This window comes from Chrysochloris asiatica, unplaced genomic scaffold, assembly GCF_000296735.1.
Source record: "Chrysochloris asiatica unplaced genomic scaffold, ChrAsi1.0 scaffold00096, whole genome shotgun sequence".
Lineage (NCBI taxonomy): Eukaryota > Metazoa > Chordata > Mammalia > Afrosoricida > Chrysochloridae > Chrysochloris > Chrysochloris asiatica.
In genome coordinates this window covers 2,377,527-2,391,265 of record NW_006408614.1, presented here as the reverse complement: position 1 = coordinate 2,391,265, position 13,739 = coordinate 2,377,527, and the positions used below count along the sequence as shown (strand labels likewise).

At 45.7% G+C, this 13,739-nt stretch overlaps 1 protein-coding gene across 1 annotated transcript in view; it reads right to left on the bottom strand.

Annotated features, from left to right (window-relative positions):
* Nucleotides 1-7,366: 7,366 nt before the first annotated feature.
* The window catches only part of CAB39 (calcium binding protein 39), a 33,311-nt gene continuing 26,938 nt past the window's right edge, over nucleotides 7,367-13,739 (bottom strand). The window contains exons 5-8 of the mRNA XM_006866730.1: nucleotides 13,150-13,209; nucleotides 9,530-9,595; nucleotides 8,390-8,533; nucleotides 7,367-7,606 (exon numbers count right to left, since the gene is read on the bottom strand). Coding sequence (XP_006866792.1) covers nucleotides 7,418-7,606; nucleotides 8,390-8,533; nucleotides 9,530-9,595; nucleotides 13,150-13,209 — 459 coding nt within the window. The 3' untranslated portion in view covers nucleotides 7,367-7,417. The remainder of the gene's footprint in view (nucleotides 7,607-8,389; nucleotides 8,534-9,529; nucleotides 9,596-13,149; nucleotides 13,210-13,739) is intronic.

The window sequence follows — 13,739 nt, the reverse complement described above, 5'->3', positions numbered from 1 at the left end:
GGAAGCCGTGGAGGTGTGGTTGAAGGAAGCCGTGGAGGTGTGGTTGAAGGAAGCCGTGGAGGTGTGGTTGAAGGAAGCCGTGGAGGTGTGGTTGATTGCCTTCCTTTGCGGTGAGACCAGACACCTTTGTGGTGTCTGGCTACCACTGCTGTGATTAAAGCTGCTGGAAGATAATTGTTACCAAAAGGGAGAAAATGCAGAATGGAATTTCATATTCTCATGGAATTCAGGCTTTCTGGAGTCATGGAGGCTGGATGAAGCCCCCTGGGAACTTTGGACCTGAGATGAACTTTAAACCAAATCTTTACACTTTAAATGAGAATCATCCCTGGAAGTCTTCTTAAAACAATAGTTTAATTTGTAAAGATTGTCTGCCTTCAGCATTGTACTCTTGTAAGAACCATCTATATGGGACCAAAGAGACAACAGCAACTCAAAATATTAGACAGGAACCCAAGGGGCAGTGCGTTTATGTTGAAGGGGAGGAACAACTCAAGAGGGAGGGAGGGTGAGAACAGATGGACAACTCAAAAGAACGTGATAGACATGACTGATTTGTATGACGATGAAAACGTGGCGCTGTGGGTTAATGCGCTGGACTACAAAGTTGGTTTGAACCACAAGGTTGGTGGTTCAAGCTCACCAGCTGCTCCTCAGAAACCCTATATGGGGTTGCTATGGGTCGGAACTGACTCGATGGCACTTAACAACAAGAAGTGAAAACATATTATTACTAAGGTTCCAGTGCATGGGTTTATTCCAAACAAAATGTTTAAACACGTCTCTGTGATCAGTGGCTGGCTGCAGACAAGTTCTCTACGTAATGCACTTGTCTTTGTTATTGATGTTGTTAGGTGCTATCAAGTTGATTCTGACTCAGAGTGAACATATGCCCATCAGAATGAAACACTGCCCTTCCCTGCAATAGCCTCACCATCATTAAGCTTGAGTCCACTGCTGTTACCACTCTGCCATTTTGTCTTGTTGGGAGTCTCTTTTCCACTGACCGTCCACTTTACTAAGCATGGTGTCCTTCTCCAGGGACTGGTCTCTCCTGATAATATGCCCCAAGTATGAGAGACAAAGTCTCACCGTCCTGACTTCTAATGAGCATTCTGACTGTACTTCTTCCAACAGATTTGTTTGTTCTTCTGGCGGTCCATGGTTCTTCTAATAGTCTTCTCTAACACCATAACTCAAATGCATCAATTTTTCTAGTCTTCGTTATTCATTATCCAGCTTCTACAAGCATATAAGCTACTGAAAATACCACGGCTTGGGTATTTTCTTAGTCCTCAAACTGACATCTTCGCTCATGAACACTTTACAGAGGTCTTATGCAGCAAATCTGCCTAATGCAGTATGTTGTTTGATTTCTTAACTGCTGTTTCCAAGAATGTTGATAATGGACTCAAGCAAAATGATGTCTTTGACCATTTCAATCTTTTCTCCTTTTATTATGATGTTATTTACTGGCCCAATGTTGAGGATTTTGTTTTCTTTACATTGAGGTGCAACTCATATCCAAGGCTGTGATCTCTGATCTTCATCAGTAAGTATTTTAAGTCTTCTTCACTTTCAGCAAGCAGGGTTGTATCATCTGCATTTACAGGTTGTTAGTGAATCTTCCTCCAATCTTGATGCCATGTTTTTCTTCATACAATCCAGTTTCTCAGATTATTTGTTCAGCATACAGGTTGAATAAGTATGGTGAGCGAATACAACCCTGGCACATGCCTTTCCTGATTTAAAACTATTCAGTGTTCCCTTGTTCTGTTCCAACAACTGCCTCTTGGCCGATATATGGGTTCTTCATGAGTACAACTGTTCTGGAATACTCATTCTCCACAATATTGTCCATAGTTGGTCATGCTACACACAGTCAGAAACCTGTGCATAGTCAATAAAGCACGGGCAAACATCTTTCTGGTATTTTTTCAGTCAAGAGACATCTTATGTCAACAATGCTATCCTTCCTTCCAGGACCTCGTCTGAATCCGGCTTGACCCTCTGGCAGTCCCCGGTCACTGTACTGTTGCAGCCATTTTTGCATTATCTTGAGCCACATTTTACTTACATGTGATATTGATATTGTCCAATGATTTCTGCATTCCGTTGGGTGAACTCTTTGGAATAGGCACAAATATGGATTTCTTCCCATCAGTTGGCAAGGTCTTCCAAATTTCTTGGCATAGATGAGTGCCTCTAGTGCTGCATGGGTTTGTTGAAAGGTTTCAATTTGTATTCCATTAACAGAACCTTGTTTACCAATGCCTTCAGCACACATTGGATGTCTTCCTTCAGTACCATTGGCTCTTGATCTTACGCTATTTCTTGAAATGGTTGAATACTATATTTCTTTTTGGTACAGTGACTATGTTTTTTTTTAATTATTATTAAATGTTTTTATTTTGGATTGAGTGAAAGTTTACAGGGCACACCATCAGCTTCACATTCAACCATTCATATAGCTTGTTTCATTACATTGATTATTATCCCCTCCATATATCATCAGTTAACAGTGTTTCTCTCTATCCTCTTTAGCTTTTTTTTTTTTTTGGGGGGGGTGGGGGGACTATGTTTTTTTTCCATCTTCTTTTGATGCTTTCTGCATCCTTCAATATTTTGCCTGTGAAATCCTTCAATATTGCAAGTTGAGGTTTGAATTTTTAATTATGTTCTCTCAGTTTGAGAAGTGTTGAGCATGCTCTTCCCTCTTGGTTTTCCAACTCCAGGTCTTTGCGTATTTCATTGTAATATCTGACTTTTGTCTTCTCAAACTGCCCTTTAAATTATCCTGTTCAATTCTTTCACCTCCTCATTTTTCTATTTGCTTTAGCCTCTCTCTGCTGGAGGGCAAGTTTTAGAGTCTCTGCTGACATCCATTTTGGTCTTTTCTTTCTTCCTCGTCTTAAAGACCTTTTGCTTTCTTCCTGTATGATGTTCTTGATGTCATCCCACAGCTCTTCTGGCTTTTGGTCATTAGTGTCTAATACATCAAATCTGTTCTTGAGATGATCTCTAAATTCAGGTGTGATATGGTCAAGATGATATTTTAGCTCTTGTGGACTTGTTTCAATTTTCTTCAGCTTCAGCCTGAACTTGCATTTGAGCAATTGATGGTGTTTCACTCTGTCACTGGCCTGGTTTTGGTGAATGATATGGACCTTTTCCACCATCTTTTTCCACAGATGTATTCAATTTGATTTCTGTTGTCCATCTGGTGAGGCCCATATGATACTCGTCCTTTATGTTGTTTAAAAAGGTATTTGTAATGAAAGTCATTGGTCTTGTAAAATTCTATCATGCAATCTCCAGCATCATTTCTATCACCAAGACCCTATTTTCCAACTACTGATCCTTCCTCTGTTTCCAAACTTTGCATTCCAATCACCGGTAATGATCAATACATCTTGATTGTATGCTTTAACAACTTCAGACTGGAGTAGTTGGTAGAATTCAGTTTCATCATCACTGGCTTTAGTGGTTGGCACATAAATTCGAGGTACAGTGGCAGTAACTGGGCTTCCTTGAAGGCATATGTTTGAGAGTTATTAAAGTGCATTAACTCCAAAGGCCCCATCAAAATAGTGACTTCAGAGTGGCTTTTCTGGGTTAGTTAAAATTCAAGTCAGAGAGAGGTCAGTTCGGAAGGTAAAGGAGTCTGTTTTTACTGATCCTGAAGCAACCTTGATAAATGTTCTTGAAGGACATAGGATGATGTTGGTGGTTTATCAGAGAGATTTAATGAAAACGGAAAATGGCATTGGTGAGAAAAAGGCCCGGAAACGTGTGCGGCGGAATTTTCCCATCACAATTCACCTGCTCACTTAGGGTAGCAAGGGCTGTCCTGGGAGAATTTCGCTGAGAAACTTAACCCCCTCCAGCCTTCAATCCTGAACTTGCTCCTTCAGACTTCTTTATGCTCCCCAAACTCAAAGAACATCAAAGGGAAACATGATTTGAGCTCCATGGGACTGCCAAAACAACTGTTCTCAGGTGGTGTGAATGGATGAGCGTAGACTTCTTCGGGGAAAGTTCAGAGAGACGGAAACAGGGTCTTCAGAAGCATGTAGACCCATGTGGAGGATGTGCTGAGACCCATTAACATCACATCTTGAATTGTTTAATAAAAGTTTTTGAGTTTGGGGCTCTGCTTTCTGACACACCCTTGTACATGTAGAAACATGAGCCAACTGTGTGGCACTGTAAGATAAGCACTGGACTTCTAACCATTCCAACTTGCCAGCCACTCCTAGGAAACCCTCTACAGGGCTGCTATGAGTAAGAACAGATTCAACAGCACACAACCACCATGTGTGAACTGTGTGCATTTTCAACACCTGCCACTTTTCATTTTCACCAGGGAGGAAACCTCATGACACAAGTGCTGTCAGTTTTGTGAATGCTGAAACTACACAGACCTGTCCCAAGACTCAGGTGTCTTAACCGTCTAGAAAACACACGAAGGGTTCCCCAGACACGATGCCCAGTGGAGACCTCCCGGTCGCCAGGGGGCAGGGTTTGCAGTTCACCTGACGTTCACATGGGAAAGCAAACTGGTGAGTTCGCGTCGATCCCTGTGAGTGCACAGCATGAAGCCTCAGGTGGACTGGAGTGACTGCTCCTTACCATCAGCAGGAACAATGGAAACCCACCTGAGGGCCCCTATTAGATATTTTTCTAGGTTGTAAGTAGTTGTAATCCCTGATTAGTACAGTGAACCCACGTGACTAATAAAAAGGTTGGCAGTTTGAATTCACCCAGATGTCTCAGTAGAATGGCATGCTGATCAATTTCCAAAAAAATTACCCACTGAAGGCCCTGTGATGCCCAGTTCTAGTATGACACATGTGAGGTTACCTGGAGTTGGAAATGGCTTGATGACAACTGGTTTGGCTAATGTATAACCACTCCTGCCCATGGACTTGCTCTAGTTAGGCCTTCTGTGCAGAGAGGAAGGATCCCAGCCTCAGATGTGATCGTCTGAGCAAGGGTGCCGTGAAACCCACGAGAGTGAGGAACACAGGAACGTGGTGGAGACAAAGCTGTAATTTGAACGGGGAACGAGACTGAGGGGGTGGTGGTGCTTGGGAATGTTTCCTGTGTCCGTCTGTGACAAAATTCTCACTGGTGTGGCTTTTCAGGGACCCAAATGCAATGATTTCTGAGACATCATAAACTCGGACAATGCTGTTTCTCCAAAATTTTTATTTGAATTTAACTTACAGGGCCAGCCAGATTTTTTCTGAGACGAAATTCACTTTTCTTCAGGAACTGGGATGCCTTTGTGGCATTGTTACAGCTGTATACATCTCCACAGTAAGGAACTGCTTTCTATCACATGACACCTGGGGCACCGGAAAGAACCCACGCACAGTACGAGGGGCTCAGGACAGGGCTGCATGAAACGAGCCTGGCCTCAGGCACAGCCTTTGCCCCCCCACTGTCTCCCATGTAAGAGGCTCCCGTGCCAGGAGGAAGACCTGTTGCTGCGGCTGGGCATGGAAGCAGTTCTTCCTCTTCACGTCATGACACAGGAACGGCGCTCGGTCCCACCAACTAGAACGGGACCCCCACGGCCAACCCCGCCTTTCTCAACAACTCAGTTCTTTTCTTCTAAGAGACTCTTAACCTGCTTTCTCTACTAGAAAAGCATGAACTACTTTACACAGATTCTGGGAAAGGCGGCCTCAGGAAAACCAGCAACATTGCGGACCCTTGTTTCAATGACGCGGGACAGAATACACCTGCACATTTTCTGGAACCACTGTTTTAACTGATGTCCCTGGAGGGTGGTTTTAGAGCCTGCTGAAACATCACCTGGAAGTCTCATTTTACTCGAGGGCCGATCGTTTAGTTAATAAGAATAATTACAGGTATTTCTTCATCAGCTTATAGCCATGCTGAATTTGGACTGGCAAACTTGGATTGGTTAAGTTGTTGGCTGTGGTCTTAGCTATTCTAACACCTTCTTCACACAAGGGTTTCCAGAAGACACTGTTCTGCCAGACTCACAGCACCAACAGCAACAATAACAACAAAGTGGTGCAAAATCAGTTACTTTATAAATACTGATAATTTGCCTCATTAAGGAGCAGGACATTAAAAAAAAACAAAAAGAAAAAGAAATTTCCCCCAGGGCCCCTGTGACGGGGAATGCTGCTTCTTTGTTCCACAATGGACTGCACCGGACCAGGCCATCTGAGACAAGATGCTCTACAGAAGCCCCCCAAGACTCAGCAGGGGTTCAGCATCGTGTGTCTCACGCAGCAGCGATCTGGGGAACTCGGGACTCCTTTGAGATGAATGAAGCCAACATTCTGCAGGAGGGTAGAGCGCTGGGGCCTTGGGGCTGCTCAGCCTGCTAATGGGCCCGAGGAGAGAACGGAATACCAAGGTTTGGGTTCTATTTCTGTTGTTGTTGTTTTTTTAATGCTGTGATCCTTCAATGTTAAATCAGCATTCTTGTGTGATCTCAAGTATTTCAATTACATATGAGCATTCGTTTTTGTTTTGTTGCAGAAACTTGGTATTAGGTAATCGTCACATACTAATACATAACATTCCTCTGCCGCACAGATGCAGTCATCACCGGAAGGAGCATCCTCCGAGGTATGTACAAGAGAGACCTGCAGGCATCGGGAAACAGAAGGCGAGGTGGCACTGCTTCTAGTGCTACTGCTTAAAACCCCTTCAGAAAGTAACATGAGCAAAGACGCGCCAACACAGCCAACTTAACAAGCCTTGAGAAAAATCAAATGTCAAAAATAAATGGAAAAAAAAAAAATCTAGAAAGCCATGAAAAGCATATATACAGTTTCCTTACGCCCTCAGGAAGCTTCACACTTTTGAGAAGTTGCTAAGTTTCAGTTATCAGTTTATTTGCTATGGCAACTCTATCCGGCCCCCCGAAAGCTCCCATCCTGGATCCAGCATCCCCAGCCCGATACCCGATAAAGCCCTGGTCCATCTTTCCCGCTGAAGGCAGACCATCTGAGCGAGAATGCCAGGCGTGTGCCGGCCACACTGAACTCGGAGCCCTCTCCAGATCAACGTGGACACGCAGGCTCAGTTCCTCCAGCGACGCCCTCTCCTCCCTAAACCACACTAGCATCTCTACGTCTGCCCTCACCAACCTAGCCCTCCTACAGCAAACAGAGTCCTCAGATTCGGAAATGACACAAAATCAGGGAAAAGTCCACATGTGCTCTAGTGTGCAAGAAAGCAGCAGCTACGGTCTCCAACTTGGACTAAAAACGAAATAAAAATAAAAAGGTGAAACAGAAAACCGTTCAGCTAACAGGCAGACGAGCAGTGCTGCTCCTCAGAAATCATCGGTAAGAGTGCCTGACGCGGAGGAGCTAACAGCAAATGCGGAATTGGGACTTAATGATTGGTAGACGTTTATTGGATATTAGGCTTCCTGCTGGGTGGGTCTCTTCAAATCCCTGATCTGTTTAACTAAATAGGTCTTCTCATCATTGAATTGTTCATCCTCGGTCCGGTCATTCTGGAACTTACTGAGGAATTCTATGAGTTTGGTTTGGTTCTTCAGGAGGATGTCTAAGATGGGCTGTGTCTTGTTGGGATTGGCCACAAACACCTGCACAGAAAGGAAACCACATCAGTGCACAGTGAGGGAGCACGGCCCCGAGGCTCTGGGCCATGCTTAGTGGGGCACACAAGGGACCCCGGCGCAGCAGATGTCAAGAGACTTGGGCTTTTACCATTTAGAAATCAGATGAACGACATGTTTTAGCATCCCCGAAACACCATCATTAACGATTTGACTTTAGAATAACGTGGGGAGAATGATTTCAGGGCACACGAGCTTAGACTGGAGTTTAAAAACAGAAACTCGTGGAAAGCATTAAGAAGTGGCTTGTCTTTCATCCTGTGGTAAGTAATTGCTTATGCCAAAGAGCAAGAAGGTGAGACCTGGCTTCACATCCTGAGGACACACTGTCAGGAAGGAGCAGCCTCTGGAAAAGGACCTCATGTTCAGCACAGTGGAGGGTGAGTTCAAAAGAGGAAGACCCTCAGTGGGATGGGCTGACCCAGGGCTGCAACAACAACATCAAACGCAGTGACCACTGGGAGGATGGTGCAGGATTGGGCAGCGTTTCTACCTGTTGTAACGTGATCACTGTGGGTCAGAAAGATCTCGAAAACACCTGATGACAACTTAACACGCCCAAGAGAAAAGAGAGCTCTCTATATAAACGGGTACCCCCAGTTTCCTTTGGGAAAGTCTTCCTGTTGGCATGTTGTACCACACGATATGAAAAAGGAACAGAATTGAATTTCTGAATGATCAAATGGGGTTCACAGAATGTCAGTAACGTGTAAATGAGGTGACAGGAACAGTCTGGAGGAATGTTTCTACCTTAAACACATGAAAGGCCTCAAACTGGATGTTACGGCTTTTGTCTCGGAGAAGGTTCATCATTAACTTGAGGTTCTCAGGTTTGCTGATGTACTTTGTCATAATTGTGAAGTTGTGCCGATCTAACAGCAGTTCACCAAGAAGCTGAGAAGACAATAAACAGTCAACTTTAACACTCACTGTCATTACAATGGGAAGAAAAACCAGTTTAAAAAGGAACCCATTTTAGAACCATCACTGGTAAACACAGGATGTTAATAAGCACTAACAAATGGAGCTCTGGTAGGGTAGTGGTCACGAGTTGGGCTGCTCACCTCAAGGTCAGCAGTTCGAAACTACCAGCTGCCCCGTGGGAGAAAGATGAGGCTTTCAGCTCCCGTGAAGATTTACAGACTCGGAAACCCTATGCAGGGTCGCGGCAAATCGAAACTGACTCCACGGCACATAACCACCACCACAGTCCATATAAGGAGTCCTGGTGTGGCGCTGAGATAATGCGCTGGACTTCAAAGTTAGTTTGAACTGCAAGGTCAGTGGCTGAAGCTCACCAGCTATTCCTTGGAGACCACATACAGGGTCGCTACGGGTCAGAACAACAACAGATGCAGGAACTAAACTGAACTATGACCGAAAAGCTATCGAGTCTGACTCACGTACCACTTGTCCTTTAGGGGTTGACTGCTGACAGGAAGCCCGACAACGCTTCCTGAGGAGGATCACTAAGGGGCATCTGAGGTAGTTAGCTGCTCTGCAAATGTGCACTGGGACTACCTCTAGATCTAGACCTCAGGAAACTGGTACCTCACACAGCAACCACAGCACAGAACACCGCCGCTATCCTCAGGCCGCGCTGCTCAACTGCTCTGCAGGAATGTGAACAGCGGCCTCCGGCTTCCCACCTGCCTTGGGGATTCGGATGGGCCAAGAGGTGCTCCCTAAAGCCTTAGCCAAGCAGCCCAGGGCTCCAGAGTCTGGTCAAAGGCTATTTGCCAATTAAACAGCATTTCCTGTGATGAGGTAGGGGCCTGGGATACCAGGGAAGAACCCCTCACCCCAACTATCTATGACCCATATCAGCAGAACCTCCTCTTCCTAATTACAAAGAAAAGGAAACCATGTAAAATTAACACATTGCCTCACCTTGAGTGACTGTCTTTTTGTCACATAATTTTCTGAATGAAGTAGCTTCTCATATTCACTGAAGAACTGAGAGACAAGAAAACACACACACATTAGGTTCTGTAGAAAAAGACAGGCAGTGTCACATCACAATGCTTGAACAGGAGCTCCTGACAACTGGAGGCCAACAGCACCCAAGCTTCCCTGTCCCCGGTGTCTGCCTGCTTCTAATGGGCTCTACAGAATCCCCTGGGGACACCTCAGAGCACCCCGTCTTAGTTACCCTGCTTCTGCTCTAGCAAGGCCCACACACAGTTCACCCCTGGTTCTCTCCTGTCGTCCCAAACTCCAAGTGTACCAAAGATAACTGTCCCCACCCTGAACTGCTATCAGTTCTCATTTCCTGGGGTTCAAGGAGAAGACTTGTCGTTTTTACAGATGAAAATTCCACAGTTTAAAGCACACCCATGAGGAGACAAGTGACCTGTTCTTTCAATGTGTGAAATAGGGAGAAAAGAGTTAAAGGTATGAGTCAGGGTGAAGAACCCAGGCTCTGTGTTAGATGCGGCGTCTTAGAGAATGTAGGACTGAGGCTCCCACTGGCAGGATGGGAGGGAGCTGGCTGAGAAGCAGGGAGGAGAAAAGATATTCCAGGTGCATAAAAGGAAAGGCATGGTCTGAGGGCAGGCCTTGAGAACGAGAAACGGTGTGGACCATAAAACCCACCAGTGCCTGCCAGACTTACAAATGGTCCCTGACAAGGACAATGTCAACGGAAGAGGCCAGGCTGAAGAACGGGCAGCGAGGGGCACACAAGGAGCCAAGGCTATTCAGAAGGTGGACTGGCACGCCGGAAACCCCAGGCCATGTGTCTACGCTACCAGCAATCCCAGCCTCTAGGCCCTCTTCAGCCTTTCGTCTGTGGTTGAGAGCAGTCAGCCAACTCGAGCCTTAGCCAAATCCAGTCTGCTGTCTGGCTTTGTAAATAAAGTTTTATTGGGACTCAGCCACATGGATCTATTTATGGATTGCCTATGGTTACTTCTGATTAAACCAGTTGACTGACCATGTGGATTGCGAAGCCTCGACTATTTACAATCTGGCTGTTTCTTCGGCTCATCTGTAGGCAGATGTGGGGTGGCCAACAAGTCCGTCAGATTTCTCATGCTTCAGAACTGGGTGCTACGAGCATCATCTCAAATGACCATCAAACCGGTCATCAAAACAGCTGGTTGTGAATATGACCCAGAATATTTACACCTCAAGGTCTTGGCAGAAAAGGCAACTTTCTGTTGCACAATTCTTAGGCCCAAAATCCCTGTCCCAGAGCACTGCCTGGAGAGGGGGCTCACACCCTGGTGGTCCTGAAAGAGGACCAGAGAATGAGGTCAGGCAGCCTGAAGTCTGTGTGGCTCCTCAAAGACATCCTCTTAAGGGAGTACACAGCTTGCCACCAGGAGAAACTTGTTTCTTTTAAGGCTTTACTTCTTTTGAGCAACTTTATAGATACTGTGACCTTTTCACTGATTTTGTTTCCCTCTGTTTTGACTATGAGAAAGCTCAGAGCTCTCATAAACAACTGCCTCCTTGGCCATGAGACCCGAAGAACCGGATGGCACCTGGTTCCCATTACTGGACATTTTGATCAAAGATTCTACAAAACAACCCAGGTCAAAAGGAAGAAGCTGCAGAAGAGAATTTCAAATTCTCGTGGAATCTAAAAAATCCCCTAAAGCTTAACTAGTAAAGAACCTGTGCCTTAGGACTCTGCTCCCTGCGGACAGATGGACAGATGGACAGCAGAGGGAGTCCAGGGGCGTCAGCGCATGTTAACGGGAGAAGACGACCTGAGAAGGAGAAGGGCGGAGGGAGTGTCCTCGCATCCCGGGCTGCACTCGCACCAACTGCTGAACTGGGGCAAGTTTTGCTGTGTATATTTCAACAGCAACAAAATGAAATTTTAAGGAGAAAAAAAAAGGTAATTGCAGAGCCAACAAGTACAGGATTTGAGAGGATAAACTCAAGGCGTGTTTACCTTCTGTGGCAACCTCACCCTCGGCTTTATTTAAATTAGTAGGGTGCTCCCACTTTTCTCATCTCTCCCCCAGGGTCTGTGGGCACCCACACACTGCTGGTAGATGCCCCAAGTCCTCTCCCCTCCACACTGTCTATCACCAACTAGTGAATGGTGTGGCAGAGAGCAGGGAGAAAAGCAGTTTACAGCGAAACAAAGCAGATTCTAGTGTTTGCCGTCACTTTTGGGGGAAATTAGCTGGTATTTTTGGTGTGACTTAAATGAAGGTATAATTAAATCTGAAAACAACGTGGCAACACCTAACGTTTTTGAAATGCTTACGGTGTTCCACATAAGACACCCATGCCGCACACCTTCATGGAATCCTCACAACACCTAATGTTTATGAAATGCTTACGGTGTTCCACATAAGACACCCATGTCACACACCTTCACGGAATGCTCACAACAGGGCTAGTACGCTATGCGGCTCCTTTTAGATCTGAAAGGTGCCCAAGTTATGCTGCAGGTTAAGCACTGGGCTTTGATCTGTAAGGTTGGCAGTTCAAACCCACAAGCTGCTCCACAGGAGAAAGACGGGGCTGTCTGCTCTTGGAGAGATGAGCAGTCTCTGAAACCCGGTACTGATCACTGAGTCAGAATGGGCCTGTTGGCACTGGCTCTGGTTTGCTGCCACTTTAAACCAACAAACATACAAAAGGACATGCATTCATGTCCAATTGCACGTGTGCAAATGAAACATGTGCCCAACAGCCATTTTGGCAGTTTAAGATAATTTACGTGAGACTTACTATGTGCTCCGCATCGTGTGATGAAGTCACTGGGAACAGGTGGGAAAACCGGGAAAAAGGAACACAAAAGGATTGCAAAGCTCAGATTTGTCTCCAGGAATCTTACTCATTTCCATGAACAGCAAACTGAGACGTGAAGTGTTTATTAGTGACACTTAGGATTTTGCAAATGTAAACAACGAGGGGAAGAATTCAAACCTAAGCCAAATTTCTGGGGGACAGAGAAGGCTTTAAGTGGGATAAGCAGTAGACTGCGAACTGCAAGGCTGGCAGTTTGACCCCATCGGCTGCTCCTCAGAAACCCTCTACAGGGCCGTCATGAGTCGGAACCTACTGGACAGTCTCTCACAGTGCCCATCACAGCCTGCCCGACTTGGCCGTGAGCTGCCATGGCCCCGACAGCTCTGCCGGGTAGACTCAAGGGGACCTGCGCCTCGTCCCACAGGGTCACCATCACTGGAAGTCCACTGGGGAGTCAACACTGGACGGGGCCCTACTGTGAGCTAGTCCAACCCCTCACCTTACAGGTATTAGTGGCAGAGCAGGAGTGGAACCCAGGTCCCGTCTCCTCTCATCTAGAGCACTGGTCAGCTCACCAGCCACTGCCTCTTTCTTTCCTCCTTCTGCAAGCAGCAGGAATGTCAAAAGAAGTGTCCTTTGATTTTACTGTACCACCTGTCAGCACCCAGGCCTATTGTGCACAGTCAGAAAAGGTGCCGAGGGCGGTGTGTTGACCAATCCCATGCCTGCCCGACACAGGCTTTAGCACCCAGAAGCAACATTCCGGCTGTGAGGACGGGACCACATATACTCACTCTGTCATAATGCTGCTCCAGGAATTCTGCACTCAGCAACTTGTGCCTCGTAAGTAAGTCCTAGAACAGGAAACAGTTTTACAGTTATTGTCAAGTTGGTTTTTTAAAGAGAGAATTCTAAAATATTCCAAGCCATTCTATCCGATAAAAACTGTTGTTAGCATGGCTGTACTTAAAGGCATGTGAGAACGAATAAGTTTACTCAAAATGTTGATTCTCTGTGAAGAACGAACAATTTGAAATTTTAATGCTATCTGATGAGCAGCAGGTGCACAGCTCATAGAGGTGAAAATGAAAAACAGAACAAAGCAAAGCCCCTCCATCCCAGACACCTCAGAGGCGCATGAAGGCTTACAGAGAAATGAAAACACATGGCTGGGTAAAAAACGGAACAGGGAAGACGGTGTCATGGCTTTAGGCGGAAAGAGAAATTTTCTTCTATTAGAAAAAGTACTGGAGGTTCCATTCTCTTCTTCCTAAATAAAGCTATAATCACTAAACAACACTTTCCTCAGATGTAAAGTAGTTTCTAGAAGCCCCATCATATCATAAACATTAGCTTTTAAGTGGGAAGAACGCTGCGGCACAAA